The sequence below is a fragment of the Gadus morhua genome, chromosome 7 (assembly GCF_902167405.1).
Source record: "Gadus morhua chromosome 7, gadMor3.0, whole genome shotgun sequence".
Classification (NCBI taxonomy): domain Eukaryota; kingdom Metazoa; phylum Chordata; class Actinopteri; order Gadiformes; family Gadidae; genus Gadus; species Gadus morhua.
The window spans coordinates 8,498,902-8,524,319 of record NC_044054.1 but is presented as its reverse complement, the minus strand read 5'-3'; the positions used below and the strand labels follow the sequence as shown (position 1 = coordinate 8,524,319).

Here is a 25,418-nt window from a genome sequence, read left to right as displayed (position 1 = left end):
CGTGTAAAAAAGACTAGAAATTGAATGTTTATTTTTAAGCCTCGAAAGTTGCACTGGGTGCCTTTAAAGCCGAATAAAGCATTTACTCATCTCAGAGAAGTTCTCAAACGCTGATATTGTATTCCATCTAGATACCATCTAACTAAGCATTTAATTGTATCGCTATAAAAGTGACCGAGGTCCGGTGACCTGATAGCTGGGTAGGCCTACGGTCTCGGAGGGACGTCTTATAAAAGGTACATGAGTCTGTGGGAGTATCACACCCTGAGCAGAGAGACAACAGAAATGGTAAGCCGTGCTTATTACGTTATGTTTTAGTTGATTTGATGCGATTGATGTTAGTATTTATATTCTATTTTATGTATTTATATAACTTAACTTATATTGTCTGTGTGTTGTTTGCTGTGTTTTAGGGTTAGAATGCCAAATAAATTTCCAGTATGTAAATTCAGTGGACGATAAAGTTTGATCTATCCATGTTTTCCTTTTTATTTCATATCGATATGACATCTAGTCTTTTCCCAAATTTGTATCTGGCATGACAGGGGTTCATCTTGCATATTAGATTCTGCAAAATCCAAATTCATTTTATTAAATTAAATTTCTCTTTATATTCGGTGCCAAGAGTAACTCAATTAAAATTATAATATATATATATATATATACATACATATCAACACACATTATTCCTCAACTGCTTTACTTTGATTATTTTACTGGATTGTATATCTGGGAACATTGATACCGGTTTGCTGCAGCCGGTTTTGCCAGATTCGGTAGGAAAATCTGGCCCAATCTGGCAACCCTGCTTGTGAACATACAGGACTTAAATTCTTCCTCTATTCGCTGAATTTGAATATAACCGGAAACAGCCTGTGAATAAAAACATTAAGTTATCTAATTGCACAACAAATCGAAAGCAAATGGATGAGAAAGGTGTTTTACCGGAGAGATGTACCTGTTTATTCCACCCTAGTACGGCTTCATCAACACCTGCCTCAAGTCCCTGGTGACGGAGAAGTTTGGAGAGGAAACCTGGGAGAAGCTCAGGTCAGTCTGCATGCACCCGCCAGCACACCTTTATAATGTTACATTTATATTTTATCTATAAATCTCTCGGCCACACTCTCTCTCTCTGTCTCTCTGTCTCTTGCCCTCTCTCTCCCTTGCTCTCTTCCCCCCTCTCTCTCTCTCTCTCTCTCTCTCTCTCTCTCTCTCTCTCTCTCTCTCTCTCTCTCTCTCTCTCTCTCTCTCTCTCGCCCAGCTCCCTGGCTGAGGTTCAGGACACCTTCATGACCTACGAGGTCTACGACGACACTGTGACCCTGCGGCTCGTCAAGGAGGCCTGCAGCATGCTGGGTAGGGAACCGTTAGTTAAAACCATTAGTTAACCGTTAGTTAAAGGTCCCATATTATACCACCAGAGGTGCGTTCAAGTTCAGCGAACATAGGCGAACGTTCGCAACGAACGCGTTGACATTAAACAATTAATTTTGAACGATTTTTGAACACCGTTCTAAACAACCTGTGAACGAAAAAAATGGATACGAAGGCCATGGTATTAGCAGCAGCCTCCATGTTAATGGAAGAGTTTACAGAAGAGGGTTTGCAATTGGTCGACCTCGTTGAAAGCCTACTGCAGACAACCAGTACGGAAAATTCAAGAATAGAGGGCTACGTCGCCGAAGTTGTACCCACTTGCTGCGATATAACGTTCAAATCGCATTTTAGGATGCAAAAGACAACAGTTGAAGTAAGGGTGTAGATAGGCTATATGAAACGTTTTATCTATTGCTTTCTGTGTAGGAAAGGAGTAAATGATTTCAATATAGTTTAGTTTAATGCCATGGCAACGAATGTCACGTAGCCAAAGAGAGCACCGCGATCCATCTCTGTTTGTGGAGAACTACCTCTTCAGACAGTTTGCCTATGTTCGTAAACGTTTGCTTGCTTATGTTCGTTTAACGGAAAATGTTTAAAATCGTTCGCGAACGTTCGCTTATGTTTGCGATTCTGAACGCACCTCAGGTGTGAGTATAATAGCCTTTACAACAGTAGCGTGCGGTGACCCTAAATTTCAGTGGGGCAGAAACTACTCCCTTAAGACAACACCCACAATGTTCATGTTTTTTAATATGTCTATTTCGAGCTACATTAAAACCACTCGCAATATCTACATCTGATAAAGTAACGAAAGATACTCATGGAATTATTCGGGTTAAAACAACAACAGTTATAGAATATGACCATTGGGGCAGACTACTTTACGACCATAGAGGCGTCTTTTAGCGCGGATTGCAATTCTTATTGGAGCCTGCAGGGTTATGCGATAAACATAGTCGCTGAGCTGCCCTGCCCCAACATTGCGTGACACGTTAAACTCATAGGATCGCCACCATCGTCCAAACTTTGATGTCTACAGACCAGTTCAAAAGCCTACAGAAACTATAGATGGTTAATGTGCCAATCACATTATTAAAAATAGACTTGGATTAATGATTTACTGAGGGTTCATTTTTTTGAGAGCATGCTTTTGCAAGTAGTTCGCTGCCCCGCCTGCCTAGACTGGGTAGCCCCACCCAGCCAGCGATTTGAGTTCACCCCTGCAGAAGGGTCTTGAGAAGAGAAATACATTTCATATTAGTTTCGATATGTTTTTGCGAGAGCCAATCACCAAGCTGGCTTTTCCCCCTGGTGCGCTATTGGCTGGTTTGAACTAGGTGTCATTTGAACTAGAGTCATTTGACTCTAGTTCATTTGAACTAGGCCCATTGATCACGTCATTTGAACTAGGCCCATTGATCACGCCTCTTGTGCTGAAGAAAATGACAGCAGCTTCCCCAGACCAACGTGTAATCTACAATTGAGCTTGGTCTGGCAATAGCTAGGCTACCACCTGCCCATTTGGACAGCACGCACCTGCTTTAGAGGCCGTTTTGAAAATCCGCCTCTTCTTACATCACAAGTGGGCGTGTCCATTCAGATGTGCGCTGGATAGATCAGTCTACCAGGCTACCCCGTGGACTGTAGCAAACATTGCTCATCTATCCATCACACATCTAGGTGGACACGCCCACTTGTGATATCAGAAGAGGCAGATGTAAAAAAGAAAAAATGCAGACAGACAGAAAAAACTACAACAAAATTAATAACAAAATTAAGATATAAACATCCAAGAATCAGTTATCAATAGGTCACACTACAGTCACGTTGGAAAAACGATTATAATTCTGATTCAGAGAAATCAGGATTGCGTTTCTGTAAAAAAGGTTCTCTACAAACTCTATGAAGGGGCGCCATACTACACCCAATTGATGTCTGGATTCGGTCCGCTAATTTGATTTGCTTCTTCAGTTCTCTTGAGTGTCGGTCTCCCCGATCGCGATCCCGGGCGACCGGGGGACGCAGAAGGTGAGAAGTTAGCATCTGGTTGATCTGGGAATAGCCTGTAATTGAATATAACACCTCAAACACCGCCCCCCCCCCTTCCAAGCCTCACCCAAACAACCAAACCATACACCTGGGATTGGAAAAAAAAATAGTTTCCTGAATCCAGTGTGTTGGGAGATTGGGTCAATTGAATGAAAGGTTTATCAATTGTGGGATGAATTTAATCAAATTCCTTTGATTGTGTATTGAAAGGAAAATACTCACTGCAGGTTTACTATTTTGGGCAAAAATAGCTAAATAGGTTTTTACAATAGAAACACATTTACATGTCCATTAAGGGCATCTGTCAGAAGAAAGAGAAACAAAAATATATCGTGGTCGGTACGGTAAGGATGTTCATAAAACCATCAACAATCACTAGGTTAACCTATTCCCCTTACACAACAAAGATAGCTAAGAGAAGATGGAAAAACAAAAAGGCCAACCTGCTAACAACCACATCCGGTTAAGATGGTTGTCAGGAGCCAGTAGTCATCAGGCTCTGTGACACCTGTGTATGTGTGTGTGTCTCCCCCCCCCCCCCAGACGTGTCCCCCGAGGTGGTCCTGAAGCTGTTCGGGGAACACTTCTTCAGCTTCTGTAAGCAGGCGGGCTACGACACCATGTTGAGAACCCTAGGGGGCAACCTCACCGAGTTCATAGAGAACCTGGACGCCCTGCACAGCTACCTGGCCCTCTCCTACCAGGTAACACACACAAATACACACAAACACACACACACACACACACACACCTAACACACAACTAGCTAGCTCGCCCTGTCCTACCAGGTGGGCACACCGAACACTCACCGAACACACACACCTAACGCACACACACCTAACACATACATACACACCTAACACACACACCTCACTCGCACACATAACACACACAGCTACCTCGCCCTGTCCTACCAGGTGGCCGCCCGAAAGAACAATAAAACACACAACTAAAACACATGACGTACACCTAACACACATCTACCCAAGACATATAAACAGCTAAAATATGGGTCCCTGCTTAAAATCTAGCACAACGACATCCCACTGCTATATTAGCTCCATCATTGCTAACGTTTTCTCTGTGAATCTTTGTTTACGTCCAATACCATCGCTCTCCGGACCAGGAGATGAACGCGCCCTCGTTCCGCGTGGAGAAGATTGAGGGGGACGGCATGCTGCTGCATTACTACTCAGACCGCAAAGGACTCTACCACATAGTACCAGGTAACCTCTACCCCATGGAACTAGGTAAACTCTACCACATCGTAAGAGGTAGGAAACTATCAGACCACATTTTACCAGGTAACCTCTAGCATCACTAGCACATCGTACCAGGTCGTACTTTAGCAGACCAGTACCATATCGTACAAGGAAGGACTTTAGCAGACCAGTACCACATCGTACCAGGTACCGTATATATGTCCACAGGTGCTCAGGAGGTAGAGCGGGTCGACTCGTAACTGGAAGGTTGCTAGTTCGATCCTGACTCCTCCGAGGTGAGTGTTGCGGTGCCCCTGAGCAAGGCACCTCACCCTGACTGCTCCTGATGAGCTGCCTGTCGCCCTGCGTGGTCAACTCTGCTGGCGCTGAGCGTGAATGGATGAATTTGTGTGTGACTCAGTGAATGTGTGTCTGAATGGGTGAATGTGTGTATGAGTGTGTGGATGGGTTAATGTTTGGGTGAATGTATATGAATGGGTGAATGGGTGTTAATGTGTGAATGTGTGCATGAAATGTCATAAGTCGCTTTAAGTCGCAGTAAGCATCTGCTTACTGCCCTTAATGTAAATATAAATGTATATACATGTGTTCCCCATCCAGGGATCATCGAGGCGGTGGCAAAGGACTTCTTTGACAGCGAGGTCACCATGACGATCCTCAACCAATCAGAGGAGGACGAGCGCACGGGCAAGAAGGAGCACGTGGTGTTCCTGGTGAAGCAGCAGAAGCGTAGCGCCGCCCTTGTGGTGGAGAAGGGGCAGAGGCGGGCCAAGGACCCCCAACAGGTGAGGAGGAGCTGTTCTATTTGCGGAGGCATGTGACATGAGGTAGAGCAGGTTGGCTGGTGACCGGAAGGTTGCTGGTTTGATCCCCGGCTCCTCCTAGCTCCTCCGAGTCTATCTTTAGACCTGAAGACCTCTCTAGTGGTCTAACTTCATATGATAGGGGACCATCAACACAGCACTTGTAAACAATCGTAAAATATGTTGTCCCTGAGCAAGACCCCTCAGCTTGACTGCCACTGAGGGAAGGTCACTAGTGCGATCCCCAGTTTCTCCTTGCCAAGTGTTACACATGAAACGATCTGAAATATTGGGGGATACTTGGAAGAGTTCGGGAACAAATCTGTTTGCCGTGTTCAGCTGTGTTGGAAGCATTTGGAGCTGCGCGGACGGTGTCTGGTCCGATTTAACAGGCAGAGTCTCAGAGTGTGGGCCGTCTGAGGATTGGAGCCATTGGATACTCTGATTGGTTGTGTGCTGCTAGGGGGTGAATATTTTTTTTTTTGTTATATGTTATTATTAGTTTTCTTTATTTTTTTTAAATTTAATTCAAATTTTCTCAGTGCCCGCTGCAGTATCCCTAGAGGTACGCGGACCCCAATTTGAGAACCACTGGTCTATTTCTATGCCTGTTCTTTTGTTTCAAATGCTGGTGGTTCATCTGGAAATGGTTTGTAAACGTCTCTCTCTTTCATTCTCTCTCTCTCTCTCTCACTCTCTCTCTCTCTCTCTCTCACTCTCACTCTCACTCTCTCTCACGCTCTCTCCCCCTCTCCCTCTCCCTCTCCCTCTCCCTCTCCCTCTCTCTCTCTCTCTCTCTCTCTCTCTCTCTCCCCCTCCCTCCATCTGTTCTAGCAAGCGGATGCCTTTAAGGGGATGCAGGGACGGTGTCCCGGCCTCTCGGGGCCCCCACCCAGTGGACAGGGGCTCCTGCCCCGGGGGGTGAGGAGCCACTGGGGTCTGGTCCGCAGCGTGGTCCTCTGGGGGAAAGGTGCTCCACTACTCAGAACAATACATAATAATAATAATAATAATAATAATACATTTTATTTGTATTGCACATATTTCAGGAATCTCAAAGTGCTACAGAAGTAAAAACAAAAAGGGAATATATGCAACAAAACAATCATTAAAAATTAACAATAAATAGTTAAAAAGACAACCCATAAAAGACAATATATATATGTATATTTAATAATAATATATGTGTAATATCTGTGTTTTTGTGATTATCAGTGTTTTTCCTGGGAAAACGTCCACTACTAATCAGAAGAATATATATGTATATTTAATAATAATATTGTATTATGTCTGTTATTGGTGGTTGTCTGAGGAAAGGTGCAATAATCATAATAATATAATTTATAATTATAATTTATTTATGATTATTATATGTATGAATAATAATAATATATGTAAGATATATATATATATATAGATATACAAACATGTATAGATATTATTTAAAAATATGTATACAAATATAGAAAAATATAAATTATTATTATCGTAATGATTATTATGTAAGTTCATAATAATAATAATTCAAATAATTTATGTAACAATTTATATAAATAATTATATAGATATTGTATATTGTATAATAATAAATCACTACATTATTTGCACTAATTAGCTACTAATCGAACATAATCATTTGTATAATATGTATATTCATAATTTATATAATATATCATTTCTATACTCATAATATAAAAAAATCTGTTATGTTATCTACAATATAATGATGCATAAAATATTCAATATAAAAATCTGCCAAATATATTTACCCTATTATGCCACAGATTACATCATAATACATAAAATATCAACGCTCACAATATATACAATAATATCTAATATTATAATATTATGCCTAACCCTAGAGAACCTACGCTACACCTTTACCCCTTCCTACCCTGACAAGCTGTGGATGGAGGAGAAAGCTTTCTGCAACGCGTTCCCCTTCCACATCGTGTTTGACCAGGACGTAAGGCTGCCCTCTGTAGGCTGCGTGTAGTACTGCACTGGAACATCGCTGCACACTGTGTGGCGATTGATGCTGATTCTCTCTCTCTCTCTCTCTCTCTCTCTCTCTCTCTTTCTCTCTTTCTCTTTCTCTCTTTCTCTCTCTCTCTCTCTCTCTCTCTCTCTCTCTCTCTCTCTCTGTCTCTGTCTCTCTCTCTCTCTCTCTCTCTCTCTCTCTCTCTCTCTCTCTCTCTCTCTCTCTCTCTCTCTCTCTCTCTCTCTCTCTCTCTCTCTCTCTCTCTCTCTCTCAGCTCAAGGTGAAGCAGACAGGTGTGAACATCCAGAAGTTTGTCCCCGGTCTGCAGACCAAAGACATCCGCATCGATGAGTACTTCACCATCGTCCACCCCCAGGTCCGACCCTCCAGAGAGGAGGTCACTACACTAAAGGCTGAGTTATGATTCAAAGTCGACACAACGCAAGGGGGTTTACGGACTCATTACGTCCTTGCCTAATGGTTAATTATTTTTTAACATTGCGTCAAGGCGACACAGCAGCAAGGGCTGTGATTGGTCCGCTCACTAAAACCAGACGCAGAACCGAAACAGGTTCACGACTGCGTTGAAGCGTCTGCATGGTCAGCGTTGTGTCGACGTGAAACCATAACTGAGCCTTTACCCTTAGATTCAAAGGTGTCATCTCCAAACAATGGTCTATTCTGGATTTAAAGGTAAATTAACACAGCGATGGCCTCAAGATACTCGCGAAGTCAGGGATATAAAATCCTCATAATAGTACATAATATATATAATGTATAGACTAAATAATATGTATAAAGCTATACTATAATATATATATAGAATATAGAATATGATATATAGAATGATATATACTCATAATATATAATAATATATGAACTGGGTATCATCGATCTATTAGAAAGAATCATATATACATTATCTATACTAACTATACTATAATACTGAGTATCATATCCAATGCATAATAATAAGTAAAAACATAAAACATAATAACATATTTAATAATATACATAATATATACTCATAATATGTAGACAAATACTTCTATTAGTATCTCTTATAGAAGTATTATTCCATCTATTATAAGTACGTATCAGTGGAGGCTCCTCCAGTGAGGAGAGGGAGGAAGTTCCTCCTTAACATTGTGATAAAAATAGTAGATCGCTAGACTACTGTAATGAATTAATGCCCTTAAATATGACTACTTTAATGCCTTTGTGTATATAATGTTCATTTCCCTGGGTAAAGGGGCATTAGCACCCCCTGTCGCCTAATGAAAATTACTGCTTGAGGACGTTCCTCCCTCAGCCTCCATTGTCTCCCATTCATTTCCCCGGGAGTGTTGGCGGCCGGTGAAGAACATGGGGTTCAATGGGAGAGAGGATGAAATTCATCCTCTGAGTGGTTGTGACGATCTGAAATGCGACAAAATCTATTCACGAATAGGCTGGAGCCCTGGCTGCGCTATGAACCAATAAGAAGGAGTCCTGGCTTCGCTATGAATAAATAAGCAGGAGCAGCCTGGCTGTGGAGCAGCCCGGAGGGAGGGGTTATCCCCTCAAGTCTAGGCTACGAGAACCCACGAACCCGCCTCTCAGTCTATGCTTCCACCGAGCGGTGTGGTACTGTTTGTTGAGTACGGTGTGGCTCTGGTCGCTTATATTGGCGTTTCCAATGTTAGCGACCCGCGCTGAGCTTACCTATTGACCGGTACTCCTCCGTTGGGTTACCAAGCCGTCTAAAAGGGTGCCGAAAACATCGAGCTACAGACACCGCAATTCAGAAATCACTTAAAAAATATCCAGTTTGGTATGACCAGGTCACTGATATCTTTGCAACACATGTTTTTGAAGCTGTTTGCTGGAAATAGCTTTTAGGACAAAAAATCGTGCCTACCGCTATTCCCCTCTGTTTCAGTCCCTTCAGAATGCGCTGTTCTATTTCATGAAGGCTACGCCGTCTAGGCTTCACCTTATGAGCTTGTCCCGTGCGCGTGCCCGCACGCACTGAAAATTTCAACTATGCACCAATCAACATATTTCCCACGGCACCGTGTATATAAGGCGGCGCATACCGCCACTCATTCTCCCTTTTCTTTCAGCATTGTACTGATCAACAAGAACATGACTTCTAAGCTTGTAGAACCTTGTGGCAGCGGCGTGGGCGAGGCGACAGACCAACGGGCCTTTTCCGGGCCACTGGAGAGCGCTTCCCTAAGAGCTGGGCCCTTCTCAGGGCCTCATTGTGCTTCCTGTCCCGCTTCCCTGGCGCCGGGTGACTGGCACCTGAAGAAGCCATGCCGGATGGCCGATCTATTCGGCGAAATCATGGGCGAGGCGGCGGCCATCAAGGGCATCCCTATGCCCGCCCCGCCTCTCGCCCCCATGTCAGATGAAATGCATTGCGAGTGCTTTCGCACCCTGTCTATCTCCTGGCGGGCTACCCAGTGTCCCCTGTTCCCACCGGTTCAGCATTTCTCTACCGCTGCGGATGGAGGCCCTTCTAGCCTGAAGGCCCCGGTGAAGGCCTTCACTGACTTCACCAACGTGGAGGGGTGGGCTGATACGACGGCGAGGGATCCTCGCCTGGAACCAGCCCTGGCAGCGCTTCTCTGTCCGGGCGCCGGATGGTATCCTAACGAGAAGCCGCTGCCCCCCGACCGCCTCCAGAAGCAGATTGTCGGCCTGACGGACAGAGTGTTCGTCTGTGCCTCACAATCTGCGGCGGCGATCAACAACCTCGCCCTGCTCTCCTCTGCCCTGGTGGCTTTGTATACATTTTATTCACTTAATTATCTCTCCCTGCTATTTTTTGCTCACTGAAACAACTTGAGTCCCATGTACTCCCTCCCTCCCTTTACAAAGCACCAGCCGCCACTGGTACATATATATATCCTTCATGTGGCCAACAGGTGACCTTCACCATCGACAGCATCAAGAAGTTCATCAACAGTCAGTTTGTCCTGAAGACCCAGACGGAGATGATTCCTCAGCACCAGCGCACGGCCCTCAAGCTAAGAGGTGGGGAGGACAGGCGGCCATCTTTGTTGTCCTGGGAAAAGTGGAGTCCAAAACACGTTTTGGAGCTAAATCGACAAAAATCTTTGTTTTTATACATTGTATTTTTTTGTGTGATTGGTCTACGAGAAACAGGTGTGCAGCCTCCCCCAGCCCCAGAGTCCAATCAGACTCGGGCCAGGTGAACAGTCTCTCTCTCTCTCTTTCTTTCTTTCTTTCTTTCTTTCTTTCTTTCTTTCTTTCTTTCTTTCTTTCTTTCCTCCAACACTTTTCTCACTCATGAAATGTTGTTCACACATACGGCCCATCAGAAGAATAACAGGACTTACGCGTAAATGGGAAAGCACTATACACTGCTACACTACCGTCATAACTCTGGGGGCTTTCACTGGTGATGATGTCCCCACCCTGCTGTCTTGCCCCCCCCCACCCAAGTCAGATGGGGTGGACGCCCTCCCCTCCCTCCCTTCCTCCTCTCCTCTCCCTCCCTCCTCCTTTTCTCTTCCCTACCTCCCCCTTTTCCTCTCCTCTCCCTCCTCTCCTCCCATTGCCTCTTTTGTCCTCTCCTTCTCTCTCTCTCCTCATCTCTTTCCTCCTGTCCTCTCCCTCCTTTCCTCTCCTCCATCCTTGTTCCTCTTCTGCCTCCACTCTCTCTCTCTCTCTCTACTTCTCTCCTTTCTTCTCCTCCTCTTTCCTCCTTCTATTCTCTCCTCCTCTCCTCCCATGTTCTCTCCTCCTCCCCTCTCCCTTCCGCTCCTCTCACCCCTGCTGTTGTTGCCTCCCCCCCTCCCCCCCTCCAGGCCAGATGGTGTGGATGCCCTCCCTGGCCTGCATGCTGTACCTCTGCTCCCCTAAGCTCCGTAGCCTCCAGGAGCTGGAGGAACGAGGGCTCCACCTGGCCGACATCGCCCCCCACGACACCACACGCGACCTGATCCTGCTCAACCAGCAGAGGCTGGCCGAGATGGAGCTCAGCAACCAGCTGGAGAGAAAGAAGGTGGGGTTTAGGTGGGGTTCTCGCTGTAAGTGTGTGTGGTGACGTCTGGCTTAACCCAATGACCATTGATTGGTCAACGAGAAACAGGTGTGCAGCCTCCCTCAGCCCCAGAGTCCAATCCGACTGGCTCTGGGCCAGGTCTCTCTCTCTTCCTCTCTCCCTCTCTTCCTCTCTCTCTCTCTGTCTCTCTCTCCCCTCCTCTCTCTCTACCTACGTCTCCCGCTCTCTCTCTCTCTCTCTTTCTCTACCTGTACCTCTCTCTCTGTCTCTCTTTCTCTACCTCTACCTCTACCTCTCTCTCTCTCTCTCTCTCTCTCTGTCTCTCTTCCTCTCTCCCTCTCTTCCTCTCTTTCTCTCTCTCTCTCTCTCTCTCTCTCTCTCTCTCTCTCTCTCTCTCTCTCTCTACCTACGTCTCCCGCACTCTCTCTCTCTCTCTTTCTCTACCTGTACCTCTCTCTCTATGTCTCTCTTTCTCTACCTCTACCTCTCTCTCTCTCTCTCTCTCTCTCTCTCTCTCTCTCTCTCTCTCTCTCTCTCTCTCTCTGTCTCTCTTCCTCTCTCTCTCTCTCTCTCTCTCTCTCTCTCTCTCTCTCTCTCTCTCTCTCTCTCTCTCTCTCTCTCTCTCTCTCTCTCCATGGCGTTAGTCAGCCTGCTGCTCACTGGTCATGGCGGTGTTCAACTACGTAGTCAAATGTCATTGATATGATATTATTATTGTTACAGATTCTTTGTGAGAACGGTAACACCTTGTTGTCAACACTGGGAGGCAGACATGCAACGCCATGCAGCACATTTATCAATTGGTGCTTCACCTTAGACGTACATGCAAGTGTGTGTGTGTGTGTGTGTCTGTGTGTGTCCACATTTGCTGTGTGTGTGTGTGTGCGTGCGTGTGCGCGTGTGTGTGTATGTCCACATTTGGTGTCTTTGTGTGTGTGTGTGTGTGTGTGTGTGTGTGTGTGTGTGTGTGTGTGTGTGAGAGAGACAGGAGGAGCTGAGGATCCTGTCTCACCACCTGGCGGTGGAGAAGAAGAAGACGGAGACGCTGCTGTACGCCATGCTGCCGCAGCATGTGGCCAATCAGCTGAGAGAGGGCCGCAAGGTGGAGGCAGGTAGATATTGGTCCGGCCGCCTGTCCGTCAACCGGTTTCCTCGTCAAACTATCGTCGATTTTTGTAATTTTGTTTTTGTATAAAATAATTGCGTTAATCGCGCGATAAAAAATTTAACGCCGTTAAATTTGGTTTGCGTTAACGCCGTTAATAACGCATTTAACTGACAGCTCTAGTATATATGTATATATATATATGTATATATATATATATATATATATATATATATATATTTTGGCATCCCGCCCCTTAAACCTCGGCCCGGGCGGGGCCGAGGTACAGTGGTAGACGGCGTGTACCGCCGTCACCCACCAGACGGCGACCGAGAGCAGCCCTTTCGCTTCCCTATTCAGTGTGATTGGGGGACACCTGGCCGGTGGCAGGGGAGCCATGTTAAAAGGAGGTCAAGGACAGACAGGAGGACAGCACGGCAGCGACGAGGAGGTAGAGGCTCAGGGAGACCCTATAGAACTTGAACGATTGTACTCCATTTGAACATTGTCTGTCTGGAGCAATAAACGCCGTGAACGGCTTTAAACCCTAACCCAGTGTGATTCTTACCTGGAACCCGACCCTCCAAGGACCGGGTTACCACATATGGTGGAGAGTGCAGGCAAAACCCCGGCAAAGAACCTCCCCAGTCTGACATGCAGAACCCGGAGGGGAGCGCAGCCGCCGCCGCCCAGCGACAGCAGCAGGCGCAAGCCGCCGAACAGCAGCGGGAGACGGCGGAGAGCCTAGCCCTGCTTCGCGAAGCAGTGCTCCGACTCACGCAGCATGCCGTCCGCGACGCCCCGATCACCGCCCCGACCAGCCGGCTCACCAAGCTCAGGCCCGAGGACGACGTCGAGGCGTATTTGGAGGTCTTCGAGCGGACCGCACAGAGGGAGAGCTGGCCAGAGGAGCAGTGGGCCCATATCGTGACGCCGTTCCTCACCGGACCAGCCCAGCAGGCGAGCCAAGACCTGCCGGTGGAGACCGCCCGGCAGTACCCAGCCCTGAAGCAGGCGATATTGGCCTATTACGGACACAACCTCGCGGCCCGCGCACAATGCTTCCATGACTGGCGATTCGACGTCCGGGGCCCGGTGCGGACGCAGATTGCCCAGCACAGCCGCCTAGTGAAGCGGTGGCTGTCGACCGGGGAGGGTCCCAGCCCTAGAGACCGGGTCCTAATAGACAATACAATCCGACAACTCCCGCCGGGTGCCCGAAGGGTACTGGCCCACCACCATCCCGACTCGGTGGACGACCTAGTCAGACAACTAGAGAACTGGCAGGTGGTCCAGCGGCTGAGCGACGGCACCGGAGACGCCCCACGACCCGCCGAGACCCGCTGAGACCGACGGGGAACCCCGGCCGGCGTCCCGGTCCCTCCGCCCGACCCACCGATCGTGTCTCAGGAGAGACGCGAGCAGCGGCGGTGCTACGGGTGCGGTCAGCCCGGCCACCTCGCCCGATCCTGCCCTGGAGACCGGGATGTGCCGATGCCGTCGGCCTACGCGAACAGAGGGAGGGGCTCACCCTGTATGCTGGCGACCTGTTGGACGCAAGGACCGTCCGGGAGCCCGACCATTCCGGCACGGGTCATGAACCGGGACACGCAGGCCGTACTGTACACCGGCAGCGTGGTCACCCTCCTCCGCCCCGACCTGGCGGGAGGACAGGAGGGGAGACCCATGGAGGTGACCTGCGTGCACGGGGATACACAGACTGACGAGACCTGCCATGTGGTCATTCGGACACCACGTGGGGTGTTCACGGCTTGGGTAGGGGTTGTTCCCCACCTCCCGGTGCCACTCCTAATCGGGACGGACTGCCCGATATTTCACCGGCTCAGGGACCCGGCCCGAGAATCCCGAGGCAGGAGAGAGTCTCCCCGCCGAGGGGCGAGGGGAGCGCGGCCGGCCTGTTGAGCTACACGAGTCCCAACGTCACACGGGGAGTCGACGGTAGAGGACCAGGGGTCCGAGGGGAACGGTCCGTCCCCACCGGGGTCCCCGATCCGCACGGGGAGAGGAGGGAACGTCCGATCCGGGTCACCGGGCCCCCACACCGACACTCCGGACACCCTCACGGCCTCTGAGCAACCCGACCCCCCGGAGGAGCCGGAGAGTTCCCCCCTGACTGAGTTCTCAGACTTTCTACCGGGGAAGGCGGAGGGTTTGGCCCGACCAGGCCAGTTCGCCAGCGCCCAGCTACAAGACGAGGCCCTGAAGCATGCCTGGAGCCACGTTGTGTCCCACGACGGACAGCCCCGAGACTCGGTGAGTCCCCTGCCACACTAACACTTCAGCACTAGGGGGGGACTGTTGTACCGGGTCGCAGAAGGAGAGGGGGGAGTGAAGGAACAGTTGGTAGTGCCCCGAGCGTACGTAAGCAAGGTTCTTTATATGGCCCACACCCACCTCCTGGGAGCCCACCTGGGGATGGACAAAACCCGGGAACGGGTCCTGGCGAGTTTCTACTGGCCGGGGGTCAAGCGGGACGTAGAGCGTCATTGTCAGGGGTGCCCCGAGTGCCAGAGGGTCGCACCTAGGGCCACGGTCAGGAACCCCCTCGTCCCCATGCCGATCATCGAAACCCCCTTTGACCGTATAGCTCTAGACATTGTGGGGCCCCTGCCCAAGACCAGCCGGGGTCACCGGTACATCCTGGTACTAGTGGACTACGCCACCCGCTACCCCGAGGCTCTACCCCTGCGTGCAGCCACCGCGAAGGCGGTCGCCCGGGAACTCATGCTATTGTTTAGTCGGGTGGGGATAGCCAAGGAAGTTCTAACGGATCAGGGGTCATGCTTCATGTCACGCGTAATGAAGGAATTACTCAAGCTCCTGCAGGTGAAGCAGCTCCGGACTACAGTCTACTACCCCCAGACGGATGGCCTGGTGGAACGCTTTAACAAAACCCTGAAGCAGATGGTGAAAAAGGCCATGGACCTGGACGGCAAGAACTGGGACCAGCTGCTACCACACGGCCTGTTCCCCAGCAGGCCCAGGCGAGGGTCTACAACCGGGGAGCCCAGTTGCGAACCTTCCAGCCCGGAGACCGGGTACTGGTCCTGGTCCCCACAGCAGAGTGCAAATTCCTCGCCGGGACCGTATGAGGTAGTGGAACGGGTGGGTGACGTGAACTACCGGGTTAGACAACCAGGGAGGCGGAAGCCTACCCAAGTGTACCACGTCAACATCTTGAAGCAGTGGAGAGGGGGAGGGGGACCCCTGACCCGGCCCCCCTAGTGCTGGCGGCCCAACGCGAGATACCGAAGGTTCCCGTGGGGGAGGACCTCAGCCTGGCCCAGAAGCAAGACCTCGGGGAGGTCATCATGCAGCACCGGGACGTATTCTCCGAGCTGCCAGCATGACATCCGGACGGCGCCGGGGGTGAAGGTGAGAGTTCCCCCCTATAGGATCCCAGAGGCCCTGAGGGAGGCCATCCAGGCCGAGGTACGCCGGATGCTACAGCTCGGTGTCATCGAGGAGTCTCGCAGTGCCTGGTCCAGCCCGGTAGTCCTCGTTCCGAAGCCAGAGTTACCGGTTTTGCAACGACTTCCGGAGACTGAACGACGCATCCGAGTTCGACGCCTACCCCATGCCCCGGGTGGACGAGCTGATTGAACGCCTTGGACCAGCCCGGTACCTCATGACCCTGGACCTGACCAAGGGGTATTGGCAGGTACCGTTGACCCGGGCTGCCCGGGAGAAGACGGCGTTCTCAACACCAGGGGGGCTGTATCAGTACACCGTCTTACCCTTTGGAGTACATGGCGCTCCGGCCACCTTCCGGCGCATGATGGACCAGCTCCTGAGGCCCCCCCAGGACTACGCCTCCGCCTACATCGACGACATAATCATCTACAGCCCCAGCTGGGATGTCCACATCCGCCAGCTGAGGGCGGTGCTGGGGGAGCTGCGGAAGGCGGGCCTCACGGCCAACCCAGCCAAGTGTCGTCTCGGGCTGGAGGAGACGGCATACCTGGAGTACCAGGTAGGGCGGGGGGCCGTCCGACCACAGGAAACCAAAGTGGCCGCCATTCGGGACTGGCCCCAACGCCGCACCAAAAAACAGGTGAAATCCTTCTAAGGACTCGTCGGGTACTACCAGCAGTTCATCCCCGGGTTTGCCACGCTGGCCAGCCCCCTGAACGAACCTGAAACGGAAGACCCTGCCAGATCGGATCACCTGGTCCGAGGAAGCCAACCAGGCCTTCGGGACGCTCCGCGAGGCCCTGTGCTCGGAGCCGGTTCTCATAACCTCTGACTTTGCTTCCCCCCTCATAGTGCACACGGACGCTTCGGAGGTCACTTATATCAGCCGGAAGCTGCTGCCAAATGAGAGGAACTACTCCACTGTAGTAAAAGAGAGCCCGTAAGCCTCGGCCCGGACCAGCCCGAGGCTTGGTCCTGGACGGCGTGTACCGCCGTCACCCACCAGACGGCGACCGAGAGCAGCCCTTTCGCCTCCCCAATCAGCGTGATTGGGGGACACCTAGCCGAAAGCCGAGGAGGCAGTATAAAAGGACTGTCAGTCCTTTTATACTGCCTCCTCGGCTTTCTTTCTTTCTTTCTTTCTTGCTTTTTCGCCCAAATATCAGTCTGACATTTGGGCGGACCAGAGAGGAGACAGAGGAGAGCTAGGAAGGAGGAAGCGCTCGGGTCCACGAGCAGCTAGAGGCCCACGAAGGCCCTAGAGACCGCGTTTACTTCGTGTTTGATTTAAGTTGGATGTAATAAATGCCTTGGATGGCTTTAACCCTCACTAAACGTGTCGTTTATCCGTGGAACCCGGCCCAATCGAGTACCGGGTTGCCACATATGGTGGAGAATGCAGGCAACATGAAGATCCCACTACGACCCCCCGGTAAAATAACCCACCCGTTCGGAATGCAGAACCCGGACGACACGGACGCCGCCGCCGCCGCAAGAGACGCCGCCGCCGCCGCAAGGGACGCTGCCGCCGCCGTAAGGGACGCCGCCGCCGCCGCAAGGGACGTCGCCGCCACTGCAAGAGACGCCGCCGCCGCCGCAAGAGACGCTGCCGCCGCCGCAAGGGACGCCGCCGCTGCCGCAAGGGACGCCGCCACCGCCGCTGCTAGGGACGCCGCTACCGCCGGCGCCGCAGCGGGAGACAAGGCCGCAGCGCGAGACCGGGACGGGACGGCACCGCCGGCCGACGCGGACGTGGGGACGGGTCGGCCCTGTATGCTGGCGACCTGCTGGGCACAGACTACGTCCCGGAGCCCGACCATACCAGCAAGGGTTATGAACCAGGACACGCAGGCCATATTGGACACTGGCAGCGTGGTCACCCTCCTCCGCCCCGACTTGGCGGGAAGGAGGGAGGTGAAACCCATGGAGGTGGCCTGCGTGCACGGGGACATACGGACCTATGAGAGCAGCCATGTGGTCATCCGGACACCACGCGGGGTGTTCACGGCTCGGGTAGGGGTTGTTCCCCACCTCCCGGTACCGCTACGAAGTAGGGACGGACTGCCCGATTTTCCGCCGGCTTTGGGACCCGGCACTAGAGTCCCGGGGCAGGAGAGATGCGGCCGCCGCCGCGGCAGGAGATGCAGCCGCCGCCGGCGCAGCGGTATACGAAGCGGCGGGAGACGAAGCAGCGGGAGACGAAGCGGCGGGAGACGGAGCGGCGGGAGACGAAGCGGCGGGAGACGACGCTGCCGGAGACGGCGCTCCGGCAGCGTCGTCGAAGCGGCGGGAGACGAAGCGGCGGGAGACGACGATGCCGGAGACGACGCTGCCGGAGACGACGCTGCCGGAGACGACGCTGCCGGAGACGACGCTGCCGGAGACGACGCAGCCGATGCCTTGTCCCAAAGAGGTTCCTGCCTGGGCGGGGGCCCGGTCTACCCGGGGCTTGGACAAAGGGTGGAGGAGTGTGGCATCCCGCCCCGTAAGCCTCGGCCCCGACCAGCCCGAGGCTTGGTCCTGGGCGGCGTGTACCGCCGTCACCCACCAGACGGCGACTGAGAGCAGCCCTTTCGCCTCCCCAATCAGCGTGATTGGGGGACACCTGGCCGAAAGCCGAGGAGGCAGTATAAAAGGACTGACATTTGGGCAGACCAGAGAGGAGACAGAGGAGAGCTAGGAAGGAGGAAGCGCTCGGGTCCACGAGCAGCTAGAGGCCCACGAAGGCCCTAGAGACCGCGTTTACTTCGTGTTTGATTTAAGTTGGATGTAATAAATGCCTTGGATGGCTTCAACCCTCACTAAACGTGTCGTTTATCCGTGGAACCCGGCCCAATCGAGTACCGGGTTGCCACAATATATATATATATACACACATATATATATATACACACACACATATACGTGTGTGTGTCTGTGTATTTAATATGTGTGTGTGTGTGTGTGTGTGTGTGTGTATGTATGTATGTATATATATATATATGTATGTATGTATGTATGTATATATATATATATATATTTTTTTTTTTTTAATAATAGATTTTATCGTCAGTTATATTCATTCTCATTTGCTAATTGTTTTTTAAAAAAAGAGAGTAAAATATTTTAATTAAAAAAAAGATTCAAAACTAAACATGTGTTGTTTCCCCCTGACTCTGGTTCTCTGTATACAAACAGCCGTTTAGTGTCTGTGTATTACTGTGCTCTGACTGTTTCTATGTATATAACCAGCCCTTTAGTGTGTGTGTATTACTGTGCTCTGGCTGGTTCTTTGAGTGTCTGTGTATTACTTTGCTCTGACTGGTTATCTTATCTCAAAGGGAGTTTGAGGTGGGCACCACCACTGTGCTCTGACTGGTTCTCTGACTGGTTCTGTGTCTCGAGGAGAGTTTGAGGTTTGCACCACCACTGTGCTCTGACTGGTTCTCTGACTGGTTCTCTGGATCTCTGTGTCCCCAGGGGAGTTTGAGGTGTGCACCATCCTGTTCAGCGACGTGGTCACCTTCACCAACATCTGCTCCGCCTGCGAGCCCATCCGCATCGTCCACATGCTGAACTCCATGTACTCCCGCTTCGACCGCCTGTCCAGTGTCCACGACGTCTACAAGGTGACCTTAGACCAGGGCTGCACAACTGCCGGTCCGCGGGCCAGAGCCGGCCCCTGGACCCCTTAGACCCGGGCCTTGAAATGTAAACAGAAAAACAAAAAAAAACACAAAAAAAAAGTATCATGACTAATCTAGCCTAAAAATGTAGGTATATCATACGTTTATCATTTCATTTTTTAATCTCTTCCCTCCTCTCCTCTTCTCTCCTCTCTCCTATCTTATCCTCTCCTCCCTCACCTCCTCTCTGTTTCTTTCCCCTCCTCCTCTCCTTTCCTCTCCTCTCCTCCCTTCTCCTACCTTTTCCTCTTCTCTCCTCTCCTCTCTCCTCTCCTCTCTCCTATCTTCTCCTTCCTCTCCTCTCCTTTCCTCCCCTCCTCTCCTTTCCTCTCCCCTCCTCTCTCCTCCTCTCTCCTCTCCTCCCTTCTCCTCTTCTCCTCTCTCCCCTCCTCTCCTCCCCTGAACTCTTTCTTCCCCTCCCATCCCCTCTCCTCCTCCCCTTAACCTCCTTTCCTCTCCTCTCTACCAGGTGGAGACCATCGGTGATGCATATATGGTTGTGGGAGGAGTCCCGGTGCCCACACCTAGCCACGCCCACAGAGTGGCCAACTTTGCCCTAGGAATGCGATTGGCTGCCCGAGAAGTGACCAATCCCGTGAGTGGGCAACCCATACAGGTGAGTACCATAGAATGACGACCGACACAAACACCACCACAGCTATCAGCAGCACCATCAGAACCAGTACCACCTCCTCCACCACCACCAACACCAATACCACCACAGCTATCAGCAGCACCATCAGAACCAGTACCACCACCACAACCACCATCAGCACCACCCTCAGAAATAACTCCAACACCACCACCTCCTCCAACACAAACCATCCACCACCACCACCACCTGTGTGATAGTTTTTCTGTGTGTGCGGGCGTACATGGTCTACAGCCTGTCTGGTGAAACTGTCAGTCTGTCTGTCTGTATATTTGTGCATGTGTTTGTGTATGTCCGTTTGTGTGGGTGTTTGTATATGCCGATTTGGTGACACACACACACAAACGCGCGCGTGCAGAGAAAGACATATTACTTGTTGTCTCTCTCGCTCTCTCTCTCTCTCTCTCTCTCTCTCTCTCTCTCTCTCTCTCTCTCTCTCTCTATGGCGTTAGTCAGCCTGCTGCTCACTGGTCATGGCGGTGTTCAACTACGTAGTCAAATGTCATTGATATGATACCTCTCTCTCTACCTCTCTCGCTCTCTCTCGCTCTCTCTCGCTCTCTCTCTACCTCTCTCTCGCTCTCTCTTTCTCTCTCTCTCTCTCTCTCTCTCTCTCTCTCTCTCTCTCTCTCTCTCTCTCTCTCTCTCTCTACCTCTCTCTCTCTCTCTCTCTCTCTCTCTGTTCCCCCACTCTCTCTCTCTCTCTCTCTCTCTCTCTCTCTCTCTCTCTCTCTCTCTCTCTCTCTCTCTCTCTCTCTCTCTCTCTCTCTCTCTCTCTCTCTCGCTCTCTACCTCTCTCTCTCTCTCTCTCTCTCTCTCTCTGTTCCCCCACTCTCTCTCTCTCTCTGTCTCTCTCTCTCGCTCCATCTCGCTCCATCTCGCTCTCTCTCTCGCTCTCTCTCGCTCTCTCTCTCTCTCTCTCTCTCTCTCTCTCTCTCTCTGTTCACCCTCTCTCTCTCTCTCTCTCTCTCTCTCTCTCTTTCTCTCTCTCTCTCTCTCTCTCTCTCCCCCCCCCCCCCCCCCCCATGTAGATCCGGGTGGGGCTCCACACGGGCCCGGTCCTGGCTGGGGTGGTGGGGGACAAGATGCCGCGCTACTGCCTGTTCGGGGACACGGTGAACACGGCCTCCAGGATGGAGAGCCACGGCCTGCCGGACCACATCCACCTCAGCCCCAGCACCTACAGGTAGGTACTGTAACTACAGGGAGACCTACAGGTAGATACTGTAACTACAGGGAGACCTACAGGTAGGTACTGTAACTACAGGGAGACCTACAGGTAGATACTGTAACTACAGGGAGACCTACAGGTAGGTACTGTAACTACAGGTAGATACTATATCTACAGGGAGACCTACAGGTAGGTACTGTAACTACAGGGAGACCTACAGGTAGGTACTGGGGATACAGGGAGACGTACAGGTAGGTACTGGGGATACAGGGAGACCTACTTTAGGTACTGTAACTACAGGGAGACCTACAGGTAGGTACTGTAACTACAGGGAGACCTACAGGTAGGTACTAGGGATACAGGGAGACCTACAGGTAGGTACTGTAACTACAGGGAGACCTACAGGTAGGTACTGGGGATACTGGGAGACCTACAGGTAGGCACTGTATCTACAGGTACACCCTATTACTACTACTGTGTGTGCGTGTGTACATGCCCATTTGGTGACAGACAAACTCACTCACGCGTTCACTCACACACACACACAAACACACGCGCACACACACACACACACACACACACACACACACACACACACACACACACACACACACACACACACAGAAAGACAAATGTTGCTCTCTCTCTATCTCTCCCTCTATCTCTCTCTCTCTCTGTCTCTGTCTCTGTCTCTCTCTGTCTCTCTCTCTCTCTCTCTGTCTCTCTCTTTCTCTCTCAGTGCGCTGAGGGGTGAGGGTTTTGACCTCCGGGCGCGGGGGGAGATCAAGGTGAAGGGCAAAGGTCAAATGATGACCTACTTCCTGTTTGAGAACCTGAGGGCGAGCGAGGCCGCCATCATGGGACGGGACGGGGCAGAGAGCGGCCTCTACGTAGAGAACCAGCCTGACAACCAGCCTGACAACCAGCGAGAGAACCAGCCTGACAACCAGCCAGAGAATCAGCTGGAGAACCAGCCTGACAACCAGCATGACAACCAGCGAGAGAACCAGCCAGAGAACCAGCGTGAGAACCAGCCAGAGAACCAGCCGGAGAACCAGCCGGAGAACCAGCCAGAGAACCAGCCGGAGCAACGTAATACACAGACACTTAATGGCTGTTTATGTACAGAGAACCAGTCAGCGCACATTAATACACAGACACTCAGAGAACAAGCCGGAGCACAGTTATCTAGACATTCAGAGAACCAGTCAGAGCACAGTTATACACAGACACTCAGAAAACCAGCCAGAGCACATTAATACACAGACACTAAACGGCTGTTTATATTCAGAGAACGAGCCAGAACACATTAATACACAGACGCTCAGAGATCCAGCCAGAGCACAGTTTAACAGGAACTCAGAGAACCAGCCAGAGCACAGTAGTACACAGACACTCATGTAATTGTTCCACTCCTACGGCTCCGCCCACTCCCCCGATACGTTTAACGAGCATACCTGTAATCAGGGTCATTAGCGACACCTGTGTTTACTCTACGACAGGCTTGAGTAGGATCTCCAAATCAAAGGTTATTCTTTGTGAATTCCCCAATCTCTTTGAGAACAGTGAATTTAAATTATATAAAAAATAAATAATTAATAAATAATTCATAATAATAAATAAAAAAAATATTATGTTTTGTTCATCGTGAGCGCTTGACGGAGCTAATCAGTCTCATCTGCTTCCATTGATTTTGGCAAATTGATGCGGGGCTACTGCAGAAAAAAACATTTTGGACCACGGAGTCAAATAACGTCATTGCCGAGAAAGTACAGTATGTATCAGAATCAGAATTGCTTTTATTACATCTTATTGTACAAGAACACAAGAGTAAAATATATAGGTTTGGTTCCTTAGCAGGCACATAGCAGCAACAATCCAAGGTAAGGTAAATAAGATAAGATAAATAAATAAATACAAATAAGTGAAAGTGTAAAGTTATCAAGTGGTAGTGGTACGAGCCACTGTTGATTTGTCTATTGTTGTATTCTGTGTGAAGTTGGTGTGTGGGTACTGGATTCGTACTCACCCACGGCCATTCTTTTCTCACACCCAGCAAACACCACGGAGACACCTGAACGGTGTGCTACACCGGCTACCAGTAAGTCATCATCAGAAGAGGACGCTAAGCTAACCATGCTAATGGCTGCCCCTCAGCGAGCAGTTACTCCTTACGAATGGGACATCACACCAACATATCACAGGAACAACGGAGAAGGTGGCAGTGGTGATATCGTCCTCAGCGCACGGATCTGCCACCTGCTTTGAACGCCTCACCCTGTCTGACCCTCAAGCGCCCGGATCTGCCACCTACTTTGAACGCCTCACCCTGTCTGACCCTCAAGCACCCGTATCTGCCACCTATTTTGAAAGCCTCACCCTGCTTTGAGCGCCTCACCCTGCTTTGAGCGCCTCACCCTGCTTTGAAAACCTCACCGTGCTTTGAACGCCTCACCCTGCTTTGAACGCCTCACCCTGCTTTGAACGCCTCACCCTGCTTTGAACGCCTAACCCTGCTTTGTACGCCTCACCGTGCTTTGAATGCCTCACCCTGCCTTGAACGCCTCACCCCGCCCGACACTCAGGTGCTGTTCAGATGTTTTACGCTGCACTATGGAATTTTCTTTATATCACTGTTTCGCCAGGTTGTCGAAACATTGCACGATTACGATCAAGTTTGATCAAACTAAATCTAATTACAACGAAAATAGGACCACTTAGTCCTTCTAATTATCACAAAAATATATTATCCTAAGGTGTATGCGTGTTTCAATTCAAACAAAAATATTATATTCAATCGTGTATCTTTGTATAATAATTATTATAGGCTACTCGTGTTCAAGTTCGTGTTTGTTGTAAAAAAGAATTATATCACTTATTTTATTGTTCATAATTTTTTCTTCTGACAAATGTACTTTTGATTTTAAATCACTGTGGATAAAAGCGTTGGCTTAATGCCCGAAATGTAATGTATATAAGTTGTATATCTTAATTCCCATGGAGTCCGCATGCAGCACATTCAGAATAGCTGTGTTCATTGTTTCTGCAAGAACTTAAGAGGTCAGAGGTGGAAACAAATGTATTTTAATGAGTTGCTGCTTTCTGTCTAAAAGCCATGGCCATTTAAGAAGATTTGTTCCTGTTTCTGGGACTTCAAGGCTACAACTAGAATGCTAGGGAGCGTGTCTATGTTCCCCGGGTCCTATGTTCCCCTCTTTGTATGAGGCTGGGGAACATAGGACCCTTTTTTTAAAAAAGGGTCCTATTGTTACCTTCACAGCTTCCATGCACCGAACCGTCGTTGGGAGCGAGCTGGTCGCATACTAATGACTTGGCTTGTTGCAGGTAACTTGCATCTAGTGGTCCGGGTTAACAGAGCCGAAGCAAAAACGGTGAGGCGTTGGTTGGTTGCAGCAATGAACTAGGCTTTATTCCTTCACAGTGGTACATTTAAAAGCATCAAAGGCACTTGCTTGCTAGCTTTCAGCTGGATATAGGATTACACTTCTATCACCTTGCAACGTAGACTGAGACTGATTCCCGCGCTGTCAATCGTTCATCCCTACCCACAACACACCTGTTCTACTACATCCCACACATGCACTCTACACACATATTTTCTCAACAAGCCGCCAGGGGGAGGCAGAGATCGCAACACTACCCCCACTCTGGAGAATGTTTAAACCCTTAACATATCTCCAGTATCATTAGACTGTACACAGGAAAATATTAATTAGACAGTCATTATACAAACATCCCCAACCATAACCCGTGTTTCCCACAGTCCTTGAAGGGGTCCTCTTCCAGTCGGAAGTTAAGGCGAAAAGGCAATGTCCATAAACATAAATTAAAGCATATTGCATACTCCTTCTTTCGTACATGTAAGCAAATGGCATAAACACTCATACATCCAATGGGAAATTAATGTGA

At 50.1% G+C, this 25,418-nt stretch overlaps 1 protein-coding gene across 1 annotated transcript; it reads left to right on the top strand.

Moving 5' to 3' along the window:
- The first annotated feature begins 240 nt into the window (after positions 1-240).
- Positions 241-24,435, top strand: gucy1b2 (guanylate cyclase 1, soluble, beta 2). The gene is made up of 17 exons (XM_030361039.1): positions 241-288; positions 977-1,050; positions 1,265-1,359; positions 3,976-4,136; positions 4,559-4,658; positions 5,256-5,440; positions 6,311-6,428; positions 7,324-7,427; positions 7,717-7,818; positions 10,358-10,466; positions 11,264-11,460; positions 12,449-12,572; positions 19,460-19,608; positions 20,135-20,281; positions 21,349-21,503; positions 22,228-22,580; positions 23,545-24,435. Exons 1-17 carry the CDS (start codon positions 241-243, stop codon positions 23,754-23,756), a joined length of 2,433 nt encoding a protein of 810 aa, XP_030216899.1. The 3' UTR covers positions 23,757-24,435.
- Positions 24,436-25,418: the final 983 nt, after the last annotated feature.

Bases quoted from the DNA above. Each gene is read 5' to 3' on its own strand.
- gucy1b2 (XM_030361039.1), top strand. From the start codon at position 241: ATGAGTCTGTGGGAGTATCACACCCTGAGCAGAGAGACAACAGAAATG. The intron at 1,360-3,975 runs GTAGGGAACCGT...CCCCCCCCCCAG, and splicing joins GGAGGCCTGCAGCATGCTGG to ACGTGTCCCCCGAGGTGGTC. The intron at 11,461-12,448 runs GTGGGGTTTAGG...TGAGAGAGACAG, and splicing joins ACCAGCTGGAGAGAAAGAAG to GAGGAGCTGAGGATCCTGTC.